This window comes from Lynx rufus, unplaced genomic scaffold, assembly GCF_022079265.1.
Source record: "Lynx rufus isolate CCGP_SWC_20201006 ecotype Redwood Valley unplaced genomic scaffold, mLynRuf1.p SCAF_2, whole genome shotgun sequence".
NCBI classification, from domain to species: Eukaryota; Metazoa; Chordata; class Mammalia; order Carnivora; family Felidae; genus Lynx; species Lynx rufus.
In genome coordinates, this window is record NW_025814834.1 from 172,303,953 (window position 1) to 172,323,673 (window position 19,721).

The following is a 19,721-nucleotide window of genomic DNA, read 5'->3' on the forward strand; positions in this document are numbered from 1 at the left end:
TATTCATATTCATTCTCTCCTCCATCTGTCTCTCTGTCTCTCTGTCTGTCTCTCATGAACACCTGCTCTGTGCCAGGCTCTGTACTGAGCACTATGGGAAAGCCAAAGGTGAGCAAGACACAGTGCTATCTGAGAATGCTAGCGTCTAGTGGTGAGAGAGGAGTGTAGAAAATGAAAATATGGTATTAAAGGTGATACAAATAAAACTCGGTGAGATGTTAAAGGACAGAAAAGGGACACACAGGAAAAGCCGTGCAGAGGAAATAGGGATGGCTTTTGCGACATGCTGTAAAAGATGGCATTGGCTGACAGGTTCAGATGGATGGGGGAGAGGGTCCCACAGGAAGCAGTATGGGCAGAGGCGTGGAAGCAGGAACTGGAGGCAGGAATCCGAGGATCAATCACAGAGGGAAAGGAGAAAAGACAGGACGGTGCAAACCACGTTTTGCCATTTAGCTCAGGAAGGTAACATGTTAAGAATCAGAAACCTGAACTATTTGAAAACGGAGGGGAAAAAGTCCATTGAAATTGTTTTTCTTTTAAGAAGAATAAATAATTCATAAAATGAACAAAGTTATCAACTTCCCATTCTGAACACCACTAAGATCGCTTGACCTCCCCACACTCTAAACTTTTCCCTTCATATCTCAAATATTAATAGGCACGTCACATGTTCCCTCGTTTTCAGAAACTCAGACATACTCACATGTGGGGATTTCACTCCAAAAAAATACCTAGTCAAAAATTCAATTTCATAGACTTTAATGTGACTCTACCACCTGCCCAGGAATGTGCTCGTTATTGGACAGAGGTAATCAAAGCAAGTTCAGGAATGCAGACTTGAACAGATCCCTGTGTATTCAAGTTGCAATTTTATTAAATGTTTATCAGTGACACCTGACAGTGAAGAAAAAGTGCATGAGACAGCGTTCAGTGGCAAACTTGAAACAGTGAGATGATTAAGCACCTAATTGAAATAGTTTCTAGAATCTTAACTGCACTATTACATTATTTAAAAAAAAAAAAATGAGAAGCCCCGTGAGAAAACTTTCATTTCTTAAAAAAAAAAAAAATGCAGTAACTATCAGGAAATAGATTGGCTAATTTCTAAATGAAACCCATTACAGTTTAACTCATTTAGGAACTTGAACAGCACTATTTCTTGCAAGGTCACAAAGAAATGCTGGAGGATATTGGAGCGTTTTTCCTTTAAAGAAATCTATTGGTATCGACAACTTTACAGGGCCTGGGTTAGCATTATTCATATCATTATATAGCCCAGGAAACACATACAGCTTTTCCTACACATGATCCAGTATTCAGAGATTTAGAAATTCCCACATGATTGGCTGGATATTGTAGTTGTCATCCAGATGTTTGGAATCTAGAAGATAACCACACTGAATTTCCAGTATTTTGATCACATCTGTGCAGTTACCTCCTTCTATTATCTCTGTAAATCTTTTGTCTGCACAAACAAGTTACCAACAACAACAACAACAAAAAAGACACAGCCCTCAGGGCATGAAATTAAAACCTACTTATTGCTAGTAAATTATTACAGAACAACACACCCATAATCTTTGTTCCTGAAAAGCTAATGAATTCGAACTTTAATATATTAGCATTACTTAACATGTATGGGAACAATTTGCATGACATGTCTAATGTGCCAGTAGTTCACAAAAATCTTGAGAAGAAGCAATTTAGCCAGATGGTTTTGCTCTGCTGGCATTTCTATTTGTATTAAGGATCCTCACAGGGAGGCAGGGGCTCTAGCTACATCATGATTTGGGGGTAAAATATGCAGAAAGGAAGGTATAAGACCATTCATGTGTTCACACAGACAGAAGGGGATCAGAACACGTAAACCGGAGACGCTTTGACCTTCTGCTACCCAAATCTGTGTCATAAGCAGGCGCTTTATACTATTTCTTATATGCAGTCTATTTAAACTGCCTAGAACACTGTTTTTCATAATAGCTGTAAAGGATAAGAATACAGACTTGTTTCAGTTAATTTAAATTTACTTCTGGTGGCTAATCTAAATTCGAAAACTGTCATTTATTTTTATGTATACGCTGTGTGCTGTCCAATTGATAGAACATATATATTGATCTGAAGCAACAATGTACATGAGGAGGCACAGGTGAAAGTTATATTAAATAGCCATAGGGAATAAACTGGATTCAACTGGGGTTTAACTAAAAAAAGAAACTTAGATCAATATATTGGATTGCTCCCTTTTGAAAGGCTTCTGCAGCCTCTCCAAAGGCAGTGTAACTCTGGAAACCTACTTCTGGGAATTTATCCTCAAAAAATACTTAAAGGTACAGATAAAGATGTTCATTACAGTATTACTTATAAAGAGGAACAAATTGGAACCACCTTATATGTTAGTGCTTCACTCATATGTTGAAGTATTTTGCAGCCATTAAACACATTTTAAAATAATAATGGCATCATGACATGTTTATAATAGGAGATAAAATGAATAAAACCGGTTTACCAAATGGTATATGTATACATATAGACACACATATGCACACACACATATATCATGATCAATTATGTTTAAAATATGCACAGAAAATGACTGGGAGATAAGCACAGAAAGCGGTTATCTCTGAAGAACGGCATTGTAAATGATTTTTAAATAATGTCCAGTAATTTTTAATCTTAAATAAACATAAACAGAACCTGAAAACCCAAGTAACACTTTTGTTTTTCCAGCAGTGCAAGGTAGGTAGAAAATGAATTTTAGAACCAGAAAATCCTGGATTGAATCCATTCAATCTCTTACTTGAAATGTGATCTTGGCAAGCCAATTAACCTCTCTCAGCTCCTACATATAAAGACTCCAGCATAATAAATAACATTTACTCACATAGGCATGGCCCTTTAAGGCGTCATCCCTCTGCGTATATCTAATGGGTTACATTTTCTACAGAAGCCATTCAGAAAGTAATCCCTAAGACAGGCTTAGCCAGCAAGATGGGAAATCTCCCAAATTCCATTATACTTAATATTAAAAGGATTGAAGAAAAATGCCAAAGGCATCCAATAGGGGACTATTGATTCCAATATCTGATTAAGGGTATTACACTCTGAGACATCTGCCTTCTAACACTTAAAATAAAAAATCCAATCAAGGGTTAATGTTATGATCAGACTCATAAGTAACTTATAAATCGGCACAACCCAGCTGATTGGTGATGTATACCAAAATGAATAGTCACACTGTTGGTACTAGTAATTCCAATTCTAGCAATCTATCCTAATGAAATTATTAAAGTTGGGGACAAAACGTATTTTCAAAAATATGCAGGAACCTATTTCATAGATTGGGACAAAAGTTAATGTTCTAGAGCAGAGGAATAAGTACAAATTGTTTAAAATCACATTTTCTAATTTTTTTATGAAATAAGAAAAAGTGTAAAATACTAATTAAGAAAATAGCATACAGAATATTATATTCAGCATGGTAGCAATCATCTTATGTATGTGTGTGTACATCTACATACAAATACACACATCAACATGCATTAAGGAGAAAATGCACCAAAATGTTAATAGTAGCTGATTATAGGAGAATATAATTTTATTTTTATTTATATGCTACCATATATATTAATTTTCTGAAGAGTTTCTTAAAACGCATTTGTCATTTCTGTCAGCTGAAAAAGTAAAAAGCTGAGGCAAAAGCAAGACTTGAACGGGTTATGAAAACCTAAATGAAGGGAACGACCTATTGCCTGTTCTCTCTGGTCACTCTTTGTTGACAACATCCATCTCTTACTCCACTCTTGTTCCTCGACTTTTCACCAATTCAGTGTATGCAAGAGTCTGTTATTCTTGTAATAATATAAAAGTTCCTTATGGAGTGTCTTAGGGTTTTCAGAGGACAGATGTAGGTACAGTATTTTATCTCTAAACAAGGTATATATCCGCGTAGGGTAAGTACAAAGCATCAGAGTCCAACAGACCTGAGTTTGAAGCCCAGCTTCATCTCAGTTTCCTCTTTTTAAAAAGAGGACTAACAATCCCGATTTTGCAGATTTATAATCATAATCAAATGAAACTAAGGTAATGCTTATGAAAATACCTATCAAAGCACCTGCTGCTTTCCAACAGTTATTTTTCCTTTGCATATTTAAAAATGGTAAAATTACACTGTACACAGAATAGGGATATTTTGCAAAAAGCATTTATGAAAAATTATGATTTACGATAGTATGTGCCCATTTGTATTCAATGGGTTCCTAAACTAGAAATAGTGGCCAAATAATGGCAATGGAGAATGCAAATGCTAACCTTACACTTAACTCCTTGCTATAGGTGAGGGAAAAAGAATCCCTTCACCAGAAAGATCACACATTTTTTGCTATCATACCCAAAGTGCCGGTTAATATAGCTAAAATCTAGATGTATAAAAATTGCCAAGATTTTTATGGGATACCCCTCCCCACCCTGAGTTTTGGTCACTGTAGTGATTAAGGTAGAAAGAAGAATTTCTGGATCATTAGACAAATATTTTTGAAAATAAAAAAACAATCATATTTGCTATAAAAGGGGGATTAAAAACTCAGTAATATCATTCTCTTTGGATAAGGTACCAAAGAGCTATCCTATGACAAACCAGTTTCTGTCTTTCAACACACAAGCAAATGTGTATATACATCTCCTCCCTCTATGGTAGTATTCTGTACACACTTCTTAGCATTCTCCTTTGCTGACTTAACACAACCCCAAGATTATTCCATGAATTCATATAGATTTGTCTCTTTGTTTTTAAAGGGTTCCTAATGTATATAATGTTTGTAGATATTTAGGTTATTACTAATCTTCTATTATAATCAATGTTGCAATGAATACTTATACATCTGTGTTCATGTCCAACTATGTCACTTACATTTAACATTTATGTATGTAAAGACACGTATGACTCATATATAGTTTCATATGCGTGAAAAATTTAATTGTCTTCTGAAGTGGTTGAACCAATTTACAGTCCTCTAACAGTGCAAAAGACTGCCCATCTTCCACACACTTGCCAAGACTGTGGAAGATACTTTTTGATCTTTGCTGATCTGACGGGTAGAAATACCACCCAAGTCTTAATTTGTATTGTTCTTATGCTACATGAATGAGCCATCTTTCAAACGTTTTCCATTTCTCTATGTTTATACCGTTTCTTGGTCTTTCTATTGGACTATTGGTGTTTATATAATTTAACCCTCTGTCACATGTGTGGCAAATATTTTTCCCACTTTCATTTTTGTCTTTTTGTTTGTTATTTTTTTCCATGCATAAATTTTTGATACTCTTAAAGTAGAATTTATCAGTCTTTCCTTTCATGGATTCTGGGTTTTATTTGTGTGTGTTATTTAGAAAGGCCTTCCCACCTCCAATATTATTTTAAAAATTGTTCTATATTTTCATGTGGCACTTAAAGCTTAACCTTTGTATGTTTGGTTTTTTCCTCCAGCTAGAATTTATTTTGGTGTAAGGAATTTATTTTTTTTCCTGGACAAGTTACCCAGTTGTCTGGGTAACTTTACTGAATAATACTCTCCTTCCTCTCATATGAAATGCCACTATCGTCAAATATTAAAATATTGCATATTATATAGGTCTCTTTCTAATTCAGAAGAATATAAAAAATTGAAATGTAATGGAGATAGCAGCAGAACTGGTAGAGAAATTAAAACCAATGTGGAAAAACAAAACAAAACGAAACAAAAAATGATACCAATGTGGAAATGGATTGCAATCAAGTTCCCTGGCACTAAATAACCTCAGACATTAAATTAAAAGTAGGTAAGAAAAAGAAGGAAGTTTTGGGATTGTTCTCTATCCTGTCTGTAGAATTGGTTGCAAGAATCTATGATATTATAAAAACTTGTGGAAGTTTACAGCAAAGAATGGATTTTATTGAATGTAATTTAAAAAATTTAAAGGAAAAGAATAATGGAATAGTTCAGGCGTCACTAATGAAAAAGTGTTTTGTGAAAGGAAGCCACTAACTTATTTTTCCCCCATTTTCTCTTGCAATTATCCATTGGTTTTCTCTGAAAGAGGAAACAGTCCTATGTCACCTAAAAATTGTGAAAATATGATATATCATTCACTAGCTTGTTCTGAATCCAATTATTGATTACAACAGTGTGTTATACATTTTAAAGAAAAGTGTTGGTGAAAAGGAGAGGGGTCATTATTTGGGTGGTAACTCGGAAAATAATTCTTCAAAGCACTCATCAACAGTCCAAGTTCTCGGGAGTCGTGGAGAATAAAGGAAATCTGCCTTGATCAACATCTCCTATTTTTCGTCTTTTTGCTGTTTTTGTTTGATCTCCTTCCAAATCTTCTGCTCTCTTCCTTTCCCTGATAACAAGAGTTACTCTCAGAAACAGAGACCAATTCATACTGCAGTATAAATGGCCAACTAACATCTTCTTCTATATTTTTCCCAACTGCAAAAAAACACAGAAGCTTTGGGCTAACGCAAAGATACCCCATAGGATGCTATGGCCAAGTGTATGAACCACAGGGTCAAGGTGGCTGGGTGTGAATCATGATGCTGCTATACCTGGCTAAGAAACCCTTAATTAGGGTAACAGAAGTATTTACTTCATAGGATTATTGTGAAAATTAAAATAAGACAACACATACAAAAATACTTTTAAGGTGCGTGGCACATGAGTAAAAAGCTCAATACTTTGTTGTGCTGTGATTAATTTCAGATAAGCAGGCAGTTGTGGCTTAATAGCAACCAGAAATCATGTCATATTGCTCTGTAATTTGTACGAGGTATGTATGAGATAGTAGAAAGAGCATAGGAAGGCCTGCATTTGAGTCCAGTCTGGGTGACTACGGGAGTATGAGCTTGGGAAAGTAATATGCACTTTTTCTTTTTTTTTAAGTTTATTTATTTATTTTGAGAGAGACCAAGGCAGCACAAGTGGGGGTGGGGCAGAGAGAGAGAGAGAGAGAGAGAGAGAGAGAGAGAGAGAGATTGAGAATCCCAAGCACGCTCTACGGTGCTAGCACAGAGTCCAAGGTGGGGTGGAGGGGTGGGGCTCAAAATCATGAAACTGAGAGATTGTGACCTGAGCCGAAACCAAGAGTCAGATGCTTAGCTGACTGAGCCACCCAGGAGTCCCAGTAATCTGCACTTTTTAATCTCAGCTTCCTTGTCTATAAAATCCTGACCAACCAGGACTCTTAGGAAGACAGAACAAGATAACGTATTTGTGTACAGAGTGTTGCTAACCAAAAAGTATTGAACATACATTAATTATTATACTGCAAAATTTCCATCCCCATCATAGATTATTGTTATATTCTTGGTTAACAGGTTCATACTCATTCGCATAATGAATGTATGTAAGATTCACTGTAGATATAAAAATAAATAATAAAGGAAACTTGTTATTGCATGCTTCTTCTTTAATAGAATTCTAGTTTTAAAAAAACCAAAAGTTCATGGCTAAGAAGGCATGGAGAAAAATGTTATGAGTCTTTTATGCATTCTTAAATTGAGTTTTTGGGTTCCTAATTAATTAAAAAAAAGAAAATATGCATGTTTTATCTTCCATCATAATCCAAAAGCATTTTTTTTCCCTGTTATAATTCTAGGCTGTGATGCCAATCTGCAATTTCTTTTCTGGATAAGTCCATTTTTATAGTATGATCTTGGTACTAACCTATTATATAAAAATTGGATGTTACAATACAATTAAGAAAAAGAATACTGCATTTGGAATCATCATATCACAAACAGACCCAAATGTAATGAGATATTTCTCCTATTCCTCAACTGTTGTCCTCAAGACTCTGAGGACTATCCATTCAATGTATGGCATGTTTGAACAGGAATCCCTTCCCAATTAATGGATGATGCACACGGAAAAACTCAGTTAACTGCAAAGAGCTTTCATAGGTATCATGCTACTATAATTTGTACCAAATGGTAAGATACCTAATAGACATGTCAAACATAATTTGGTCAAACCAAACTCTGGTCCCTACCCCTCACCCAGATTGACGCTTCCTGCAATGTACCCCTCTCAGTTCATGGCAACTCCATCTTTCCAGTGGCCCAGGTAAAAAACCTAAGTCATTGTTGATTTCTCTCATTTCCCCCCTCTCAACCCAATATCTAAGGTGTCAGCAAATCCTATCAGCTCTCCCTTCAAATAATTCTCACCACACCTCCTGCCCCGTGTTAGTTCCTGGATTCTGCAACAGGGTGCCACCTCCCCTCCCTGTTTTAGTTTTCTCCATTAGACCTTATGGTCCCTAAGTTACTAATTTACTTATACTTTGATTATTGTTTGTCCACAGGGAAGGAGACTGTTTTGTTCACTTTTCATCCCTTGTGCCTAAAATAGCAGCTGCAGGTTGAAGACACTCATTATATTGATTAAAAAAACAAACAAACAAACAAACAAACAGCCTCTTAACTGGTCTCCCTGCTTTAATTCTTGCCCCCTACAATCTATTTTCAACAAAGCCTTCAAAGTGTTTCTGTTGAAAACTAGGTAGTTATCACTTCTCTACTTCCTGTCTCGGTCAGAGTAAATGCCCAAGTCTTTACAAGGGCCTACAAGAGCCTACATTATTTACCTCACTCCCAGCTCCCAGACTCATCCACCTTACCTTTGACCTTGCCTTCTCCTACTTTTGCTTCCTCATTCTGTTCTCACCACCCTGGCCAGGTGTACTGGCTGTTCTTTCTGCTTGAAAAGCTCTTCCCCCTACAGCCTCATGGCTCATCTTCTCACTTCCGTCAGCTCTTTGCTCAAATGTCCCCTTCTCAGACAGGCCTTCTTTGCCCACCCTGACAGTCGTCCCCTACCTCCACCACTCCTGACCCCTACGTATGCCGACAGACAACCGACTTACATCACCCTACCTTTTATACTCACTATTTTTATTGACTTTCTTCCCTTCTGTAATCTGAGCTCCACAAGATCAGGGAATTTTTAAAATCTCTTTCATTTCCTGCTCAATCCTAGCACCTAGAACACTACTTGGCAAATAGGTGATGGTCAATTACTATTTATTGAATGAACGAAAGAAGCAATATTCTCTCAGCAGGTATCTAAACCCACCAAAGGTAGTTAGCGGGAACAGAACACATCCATTGTGAATGACTCTTACGGGTTATCCGTATTTGTTATGGTATCAGAAAAAGATCTGACATAGTAGTACATCAATCTTTCTCCAAATAACTGTTAACTCTACCCCCACGCCCCTGGTTTTGTTTGTTCTGTTTTGTTTTAGGGCACTAGTAAGGATTTCTTCCATTAAAATGTATTTATTTCATTGGCAAATTTTTTCCCAAATCTGCCTTACCCATGTTTTTCTGGCCACAGCTGCAAAGTTGAATATTTGATGCCAGAGGCAACTGATTAGGTTAAAATACATACTCTGCTTTAGGCTGGCATCCATTTGTATTTCATTATAAGATGATATTAAAAATTATGCCTTGGACTCTTAACTGTCTACAGCACGGCACATCTGTCACCCCAGTTTGTCCTGTCAATCTGCCTAAGAGAGTGGGTATAGCAGCCAGTGATACTCCCATTAGCAGATAAGGGAGTTTGAAGCCCAGAAAAGTTGGTAATATAGGAGACCCTTGGCATGATTTCCTACTTGTATTTTGAAAATTTTATCTTACTGGAAGTCATCTCAAACGCCAGGTAGAAAAGGCTGTCCTGGGTCATACAATTAGTGTTTTTGAAAAAAGCCTCAATTTCCAACATGCTATTGGGATCTCGGACATCTGTACTTAATACCTTGTCATGATATTTCTTCTTGCTAAAGTTGAGCTCTAATAAACTGGCAAAGATAAACAGGATCCAACCACCCTGTGATTTTAATTTCTAAGAAGGTACATAATTTATGAAACTATATTTTTTGCCCTAAATTTTTATTCAGTGGTAATCTAATTTTAGACATCCCCTCCCCCAACCAGGCTGGTTTCTGAAGAAAAGTGCTACCTTCCTCCTCAGATTTAAAATACGAGACTATTATCCCTTCTAAATAGAAGTCACCCTCTCCAAAATCATCGTTAGCTAAGACTCTGTGCCTAGACCAAACTCCCTCCCAAGTGCTCCTGTAGAACCCAAGCCTTTGTCCCAGCGTTGTCTCCTGGGAACTACCCATTTGCCAGCTGTCTCCTTCCACAGGATCCTACATTTCGGTAGAGCAAGGATTAACCATCTCTGTATCCCAAGCAGCTAACACAGTCCTTGGCACATGATAAGTGCTCGCTATATGAAGGCTGAATGAGTGAATGAAAGAAGGTAGTCATCAAGATGCATGCTGAGAGAGGGGGAAGCGATTTTACTCAGATATTTGTTCCCTTCTATATCTTTGTGGCCTCTTTCCCTCTGATCACTTTCTACTTTCTAGACTGTAGAGTTTAGAAGTAAAAACCAGACATGACTTGTCCTGCTCCTTTCTCTTAGGAAGACAGGGGCTGGTACGCAACATGCAGCCATCTGGACCTCCGAGCTATCAGCTCTAAACGGGAGGGCAGACCCCGCTTAGGAAGGCCTGTGGTGGTCAGACATTGCCAGTCACTAGAGATCGGTCTGTGTAACTCAGGGGTTCAGCATTAGGAAGCACATTTGCTTACAGTTATCAACTAAATTCTCTGATAGTAGAAGTGATAGTCTGGTCTTCCTTATGATTTTTTCTTGTATTTTATTTACCAATTGGTTCAGAAATCAGGGCATGGAAGAGGAGTTTGTGCGTGTGCCTGTGGTGGCGGGGCGGGGGGGGAGGTGTTCCTTAAATGTCTTCCCAGTGTGGACCAGCGGGCTTTGAGATTTTTAATTGGAAAGGCTCCCCTATGCTATAAATTACATGTCCTCCAGCCTATCAACTGTCTTATCAATAAAGGAGAAGATGGTAAGGCGAGCTATTGCTGTGAAACAACACATTCTTGTGAATTCAGCAAACCCCAGAAAAGCCCAGAAGCAAGTCATGATGATAAAAGCCTTTCTATGCCACCAGTAGAACATTTTATTTTGCCTACATTCCTAGAATCATATGGTTCAAAAGTATTAAATTACCTATATCAAACTTTCGGGCTCTCTCTCCTGATATCCTCCTTTCCCCCCAAATCTTTAAACCCTGTTCTAATGGGCATGCAACCATATGAATTAGATCCGCCAGGACCCCATCCACGCTTCTTCACATAATGTTGAAGGAATGCTTGAGGCTGGGCATGAGAAGATGACAGATACCTTCCTATACAAGCCATTTGATTTAATCCATGGCGTGGAATCCAGAAGTATGGACCCAAAGGCATCAGCCTGATTTCGGGTTGAGTAGCTGTATGTGTCCTACAGACATACTTCATCCTTACCCAAGCCTGGAAACTGTACTAAGAGTTTTGGCAGATAATAAAAGACTTCAACAATTTATTTCGCGGTGGTGCTTATCATGGCAGGTTTCACACAACCCTGCCAGGCAGGTATCATCACCCACATTCTACAGAGGAGGAAACAGATTTGAAGAGACACACAGCCAGTAATTTAAAAGGGGGGGGATTTGAGACCTTATCTTCCAGACTTCAGTAACTGCACATGGTATTCTGATTCTTCCACAGGGCCACAGGGGTCCCCTCCCATTACTGGAAAATGTACTGTGAATGCATGGGACACTGATAGTGGAGAGGAATATGTGTTTAAATGAAGAGGAAGAGTATTACTGGTAGGCTTTTAAAGGACTGTGTCACTGTCCCGTGCAGAGAGGGAGAGGGTGAACAGAAAAGTGGTACACGGAGGGATGTACGGGGCACAGTAATTATGTGACTACCAGTCTGTAGGCCGTTATCCCCCCGTGACTAGATTTAAATAGAGTTCGGGGATGGTCATTTCTCTAATTTGTCTGAAGACATTACGTTAAGACACAATAAACAGGACACACCTATGAGCCTCTGCTTCTCAGAAGCTTATTTTTGAAGCTGAGCTTCCAAGATCTGTGGAACAGGCTTCGTTTGTTTCCTCTGTCACTAGACACTCTGGGTTTTTTCCTTTGTTGACAAGGGTTGAACCACCTCTTATCAAGGGAAGTCGGTCCCCACAAAATTGCCCCTGGGCCCCCAATCTTTTTGCTGTAATATCAGAATCCATATAAAATGCCACTCACTTCTACATGTGTTATCAGAATGAATAAATACTCAATAACCCAAAGTTCACCCTCAGACACATGTCCATGAGGAATTCCAGACATTTTGGAATCAGGGTCCCCAGAATTAAATCCAGTGACATAGTGTCAACATAGGCTTATTTTTCCTCTCTGGCCCTTTCCCTCCTGCACCCAATATCATTATGTCCCCCAAACTGAAAGTAAGGAACCTAGGAGGTCTAGAGTCATCCTTTGTTACACTCATTGCTGAGGTCTACAAAATATCCCTCCTCATGCTCCTGTCCATTCAACTTCTGTAACTGCTGCTCAAGTTCTCGATCTTAACATTTCTTTCCTGGTCTCCTCTCATGTTTTCCTCAATGGATTCCTTGCCTCCAGTCTCACCTTTGAAGACCTCCTTGGAGACCTGCTCTCCTTAGCATTAGTGTCACAATTCCTATCCTTTCTTATACTTTGATCCCTCAGTAAAGGTTTAAGGAGGTGCTCATCGCATCATCTGTCAAGGTTAGGTTGTCCATCCAACACCTCAGAACTCTGTCTCCGGCCATCACTCTTTTTTGACATCGTTCCAGGTACTAACAAAAGACAAATTCATGTGATCGAGCTATTCCTATCCCCTTGCCATCTTTAAAATATCAGGAACTATCCCTCTAATTCAGCAACTAATCATTCCTATCATCTAAAAAGGTTTTTATCATCTGATCACATGTTCCCATACTATTCAGAGAAGAGCCAAGAGTTTCTTTTCTTTTTCCATCCCATTATACTTTCTATCACCTCCCCCTGCCACACCTGACCATGCACCACAGTTATCAGCTCTGATCTTCGGCCAGGCTCTTGCTCTTGGTGAGTGGTCAAGGTACACACCTTTGAACAGTTACTTTGATTTAAACCTTTTTTTCCTGTGTGATGTATGAGATGCACAGCTCATCAAATGCATTTCTCTTGGACTGTAAGTTGCTGGAAGGCAGGTCTACACAAAAGCAAAAGGAGCTTTTTGCTAATAAGAATGTATGCAAGTAGATGCTGTTTGATGATCTCTGTGTTTGAGAGCACTCACAGCTACTGAAATAATATGCAAAATTTAAGAGTCATATCTTGCTCTCAGTCTTGGGCATATAGTTGCACCATGTTATCCGCCCAAACACCCAGTCACTTCCACATCTGGTGTAGTTGACGGTACCCGAGAGCGGTGTTCGCTGTGATCTTGTCTCGGCCCTGCAAACCCACGCTACAACCGTCGCTGGGGATGAGTGCCTATCACTAGAGCCTGTGCAGTTGGGACGAAACTTTAAATGAGGATTCAAGTACACAGAGCTTTATCAGTGACCGGCGCCTCGTCTCAGCCGTACTTACTGGGTGAGGTCGGGGAGGCTGCACCTCCTTCTGTTGATGTGGTTGGAGGCTTTGTGTCTGGCACCGGCAGAGGCACAGGCCTGGCCATCGGTGGTGGCGGCGGCGGTGGCAACATTGGGGTGGGAAGGAATGGGTTGTGCACTTTGCCTTGGCTACTCCCGTTGGGCTGTGAGGGCGGGAACAAAACAAACACGCAGAAGGAAAAGAAGAAACACATACCGACCATTAGCGGCTTCTGCAAATGAAACATGCATTAGTCCATCTTTTTATGTAAAATTATGAAGTATTCTAGCTGCTTGAGTTCTTGCATAAGAGCATATGGATTAAAAAACTGTTGGGCTGTCCTTAAGGCATTCCGCAAAAGTGTAGTCTTAGGCACACATGCTCAACGTAGCCTCAACTTATCTCTCGAATTACTTTGGCCTTCTTTACATCCTGCTTCCGTAAAACGACCTGCCAACTTGTGCTTGGAATGTTTCACTTCTGTATGAACTGCTACCTTCATCATCATTCCCACGAGTATTATTTATTTCATATGTAAGTGTTTTATAGGTTGTGGAATTATTCCGTCATGTCTATTTACACAGATACAATAAGGTTTCCCAAATATGCGTCGGAAATTAAAAATAATATTTTATTTTCACTCTTCAAAGTTGATATTATATAACATTTAATAAATATGTTAAGTGAACATGAAAAATTTCTTTCACATATTGTATAACATCAGGCACAGAAACTTTAGAATTGAGCTGTCAAAATTCTGCTAGGGAAAAATATCACTTCTAATTTTGATTTAAATTATATAAGCATATGCCATAAAAGTCATATTTATTTGGCTGCCTGATGTTAGAACAACCAAATAACAGCTCTTTAACAAAAGAAAGTTCCCCTCTGAAGAAAGCAATAAGATCCATTTTATTTTCAAGTTTTTCAAGATAGTCCCACAAACAGACCTGCCTTAAACCCTATAAAATATTGATCAAAACACAAAACCAGGAGTTTGATACTTATATACGATAATGTCATGACTATTTTTAAAAAGTTAGAAATTTAAAAGTGAGATTCTTGATGCTGGTGGTCACTTCAGACTTTTCATGGTCTCTCAGGTGGCCTTTCTGACTCCAGACTTCAGTGATACTGTGCAACCAATAATAACACCTGGTATTTAGGCTATAGTCCCGAATCAAAATTCAGCTGAGGGAGATCCAGTTGTCCCGGGCTTTTGAGCGTAAGCTTAATAATTCTGCAGACGCAGCCTCAGTTAGCCCCTCATCTACATTCTCTTATATATTTGGTATTGTTCCTCAAAGATATCTTGTCTGACAATCAGAATGCTGTGCTTTCTTGCTAGCAAACTTGTCCGTGTGTTATTTCTGAGCGGGCTGAAAGTCCGTAAGTGAATGCTTTGGAATAAGCCAAGCAAATGAATACACAAGCAAAAAGAAAAAGGCCCCATATTGATTTGTTGTCTAGACAGAAATGTATCTGCTAACACATCACCAGACATTAGTCAAAGCTGCCTGTTCTGTCTCAGATATGCAGAATCAGGTATTTCTGCACGGGAGGAAAATCAGTGACAGGGTCGTGTGATATAATATTCTAAATTAGGCAATAATAATTACGGCTCATCTGCGGCTTCGTGTGCAGCTATTAGGAGAAAAGGAAAATCACATGTAGCTTTCTGTTGGTCATTATTTACTATTCATTATTATTATTATTATTATTATTATTGGCTTTGGGATGCAGCTATCCAATTGTAAACATTTAGTTCCATTTTGAAACAAAATTTGTGATTTTTTTTAAAATCACTTTTACATTTGGAATATTATTTCAAATCGTGATTATTTGGTTGCTTAGAGAAAAAACGAAAATATTCATTTGAAGCTGCCGAATACTGTTTAGCTTTATACAAAGATAAGTGGGAAAGATAACCTACTTGCAGAAATAACAAACCATAATAAACTGTACTTCGAGCATCTTGAGTTCAAGTACTGGTCAACTTGATCTAAAGTGTTAGAAGACTGTATTTTTAAAAAATATCAACTTAGCTGATCTGAAACATCTGTGCCCCCTTCATCCCCCTACCCCTCCCTTCCCCTCCAAATCATTATTTAAAATTATTTGGTCTTTCTATTTTGTTAACTGTGTGAGCTCGAGGGTTAGTGTGCGTGAGGTGGAATTATCAGCCCACAGACCTTAGAAGGTTATACAGTTCACCCTTGAGATGATTTATATCCATAAACTTGACAGTTGCGAACTTAACACAAACACTTTTTAAACCCTGGCCAATCACTCTTAGAGCAAGTTAACTTTCCCACAATCTAGAATAAATATGACATTTGCCTGCAGTCCATCAGCACAACATTAGAGCACAATGTCACATGGTCATAAGGTCTCCCCTTGTTATTTTTACATTCGGTTAATATTTCTAAAGAAATTGGAAAAAAAAAAGGAGGTCTCCTTACATTGAGGAACCCCACCTGTCCAGCCTGCTGACCAGCATCAGGGCAGACAAGTTGGACAAACTCTTTCAGCGTCTCCTGAGGGTGATAGCGGATGGCTGGGTGAGAGAAGTAAGGTCCAGGCTGCTGGATAATGGGCGACGTCGGAAAATGAAGAGTCGACGGTGTTGCATGCGGGCTTGCTGTAGGAAAAGAAAGCGTCAGAGTCACGAAGAGACAGACCCGCTCTGCCACAGCTCCTAAGCCCGGTCCAGCTTCCTTTTTCTTTCTTTCCTGACCCAACTCATACCACTGCTCATGTGGCTGAATTTAACACTGGGTACATCTGATAGATTTTCTTCCTCAAGGCTCTAAGACAAACATGGAGGTTAGATTAGGGTAGAGTTTCAGGCTGTCTTTCCATTTTCAGTGGACATGAGTTATAAAGGCATTAATAATCCTTGGTGAAGCTGAAGATTATTCATTACCTTAAGAGCCTTTTTAATGAAGCAAGCAATAAAAAATGTATTTGGTAGATTAGACCTGATTTAACTGACATTACATATGACAAATTCTAGTTTGCACATATGGATCCTCTTTCATGCTGAGCTAACCCATAGACAATAATTCATTGTTAAAGCTCTTATACCCCTTTCAAGGAAATTTCTAGGGACTAATACAGGATGAAATTTTTTTGAAGTATGTAGTAAATGATCACTTAATGAACCTGTGTAATTTGGATGCCTCACTTTACATGGAAGGTTCACGTAGCCTTTTTTTCTTTCTTTTTTCTTTTTCTTTTCTCTCTCTCTCTCTTTTTTTTTTTTTTTTTGGCCAATTCAAAGCCAAAGTCAGAAATGCATAAATGTTAGACAGGGGAACCCACAGGCTGAGTGGGCAGTGACCCCTGCTGAACTGTGGGCCCTCTGCCCATAAAAATTGATACAAGATGTCAGACAACTATTACTCCTTTTTATTTGAGCCCTGCTAAATTTTATTTGTACAAGAAGATTACATTAGATTAAAAAACTTATGTGAACCGCTTGATAATGTTCCTGAGAGAACTTCTGCCCTTGAATTCGAAGGGTGATTGATAAAATCTGCTGGAGAATAAGAGCAGCACACAGGGAGGGTCGGAGATACTCAAACCAAGTGACGCCAAAGCAGCAGCTTTCCTCAGGGAGGGCCAGAGAAACAGCCCCCAAATAAAAGCAGGGGAGAGTGTTTATCCTGCCTTACTCTTTGCAATTTAAGTCTTCAAACTCTGGGAGTCCCTGCAAAGGCCAAACAAAGGGATGCCCCAATGTCTGGGGAATAAGATTTTCCTAATACCGAGAGGGACTCATAAAAGTGTGGAACAAACGAAGCAAGACAGGCCACACTTTCTTCCACCACCCCATAAGCATGGCTGAAGACTGTAAAAATCATACATCGCCATTGACCACTGGCCATGGGTTCTTTGTTCTTTACTGGGATATCTTTAGTATTGGGGTGCTTTGTAATAACTAAAATGGCTAAGGAGTTGGGGGTTCAGAATAGCATCTGTAGCTTGCAAAGAGTGCAAATGGGGGTTTGGAGTAGAAGCGATAGTCTTAATCCACGTCTTGCAGATGATCTGAGGGGACCCTTCATTCATGCAACCTTTAATCTATCCCATAAACACTGATGGGGCTGCTACTATGGGCATGGGATACAGCAGGGTGCCAGCACACGAAGTTTCATCTTCAGTCATGCAATTGAGGGCATCTTGAACATAGCCTATTGAAACTAGAATTCTTGTGATCTTCTACCCTTTATACGTGCTCTCCTTCCAGTCTTTCCCATCTGAGTAAATAGCTATTTCTAGTTACTTGTTCACTGTCAGATCCCCAGAACAGTGTCTGGCCCTCCACAAATACTAGTTGAACGTACAACCAGCGATTGCATACAAGAGTGGTACAGAAACCAAGAACCACACAGATAGACTTAAAACTTTGGTTTTTTTCCCCACCTGGAAAAAAAGCCAGGGGGGTTATAGAAAAACTAGTAAAACTTAGGACTTCCCAAAATAAATGATAAATCTGGTGATGCATTATTGCCTCTGAGCTTAAACCCACAGGCTAAAACGTTAAATGGCTCTGGTCATCTCTTTGCCAATTGTGCTTTAAAGAGCCAAAGGAGTTTTGTCTAACCTAACCATACCATCTGATATGGTATGGTTGTCTCTACTGGTAGCGAGAAGATGTGACCCAGCATCACATCTGACCAAATAGTTTCTAGTCAGGGGCAGAATGTAGTATTTCCCAAACAAGGCTGGGAACGTAGTAAGCACAAAAAAAATGATAGGCTCGGTTTCTGCAGCACGTCAAACACAAACGTGGGAACTTCGTTGTCAAGAGTCCCGGGGAAGCAGACCTTAATGATAAAGCGGCAATGCTTCAGGTGCTCGAAGGAAAGTGATAAATGATTGTTCAATTATGAAATTGTAGTGGCCAACAGAGAATGCTGCCCAAGGCAAAAAATCACTTGAGTAAATACCAGGTGGATAAAAGTTAAAGAAACTTGACAGAGGGAATCATTCAACTCATCTCGGGATCCCTCCGTTAATGTTAATAAACATCCCTGCCCTTTTTGTTATTGTTGTTAAATACGTAAAAGAACATCGTTAGCAACTTAAATTTAGATCTTAGTTTACTGTATTTTCCTAAAACAATTTCCCTTGTGGCCCCGAGTTTAACAGAAACCTAAGAACACATGGTACTACATGAAATTAATTCTACAATGACTGACTTATAAGGACCAATTAATTCTTAATTGGCACCAGGAAATCATTTAACCTGTAGTTTCAAATTAGGCAATTGCTGAGTCTGCATTTCAGAGGGTTATCCTTCACAACCCTTACTTTCTCATGCCTTGGACCTTCTGGTTCAGCCATTAGTTCACTGTGAAACTGGGTATAAATCATTCAAGATCCTGAGCTTTAATTTCTTCAAACAGAAAATAGTTGTTATAGACATCGCACAGTTCTGTTAAATATTATTAAATACATGCTATTTCTTTAGATAAACTGCTAGTATTACTCTTACTGGATGAGACCCTTGATCTTCCATTCTCTAAAGCTCAGCCTTCAGCAACATCTAAATTTGTATTTTCTTCTCTCCTATTTCTTGTCTTCTCTCCTTTCTCTTGGATTAGATGTTTTCAGTGTGCCTATATGTTTATGTCTAAGTAGTCTCAAATCATTTTAGCAAGTGTCATTGGGGTTAAACCAATCAATCGCCCAATCAGCGAAATTCATTAAAGGTACATTGAGATCTTCCGGTCAGGGATCCTACAGAGAGAAAGAAACTACCATTATGAATCTGGTGTGGTGTTAACGTAATGCACAAAGAATGATAAAAGTCCAGATTTTTGACAGAGGAAAACATCTCTTATGGACGTACGTGTGTGTGTGTGTGTGTGTGTGTGTGTGAGTAGTTGACACAATAAAAAATTATAGCACATTATGTAAATGCATATTTAGGTCCTCTAAAATGTGCATTATTTACTTGAGAGTCAATAAAGTCTTTTCTCAAGTGGTTACAGTTTATTGCAGTGCATCCGTCTGTATCCATGTTGATGTTAATACAGTTTTGTGTATTAAAAGGCACTACAAAATTGGCTGCTTCTGGGGTCTAATACTCTTAGTACCCTAGGCCAGGAGCAGCAGAGAGTGTCAGAAACACCCTGCTCTGGGTGGATCTCACTACCAGTTTAAACTTTAACCAGAGGCCAGAC

At 38.8% G+C, this 19,721-nt stretch overlaps 1 protein-coding gene across 2 annotated transcripts in view; it reads right to left on the bottom strand.

Annotated features, from left to right (window-relative positions):
- The window catches only part of NFIA (nuclear factor I A), a 367,160-nt gene that overhangs the window by 38,846 nt on the left and 308,593 nt on the right, over window positions 1–19,721 (bottom strand). For both annotated transcript variants that reach the window (XM_047083781.1, XM_047083780.1), the window contains exons 8-9: window positions 15,990–16,168; window positions 13,525–13,690 (exon numbers count right to left, since the gene is read on the bottom strand). In XM_047083781.1, coding sequence (XP_046939737.1) covers window positions 13,525–13,690; window positions 15,990–16,168 — 345 coding nt within the window. The remainder of the gene's footprint in view (window positions 1–13,524; window positions 13,691–15,989; window positions 16,169–19,721) is intronic.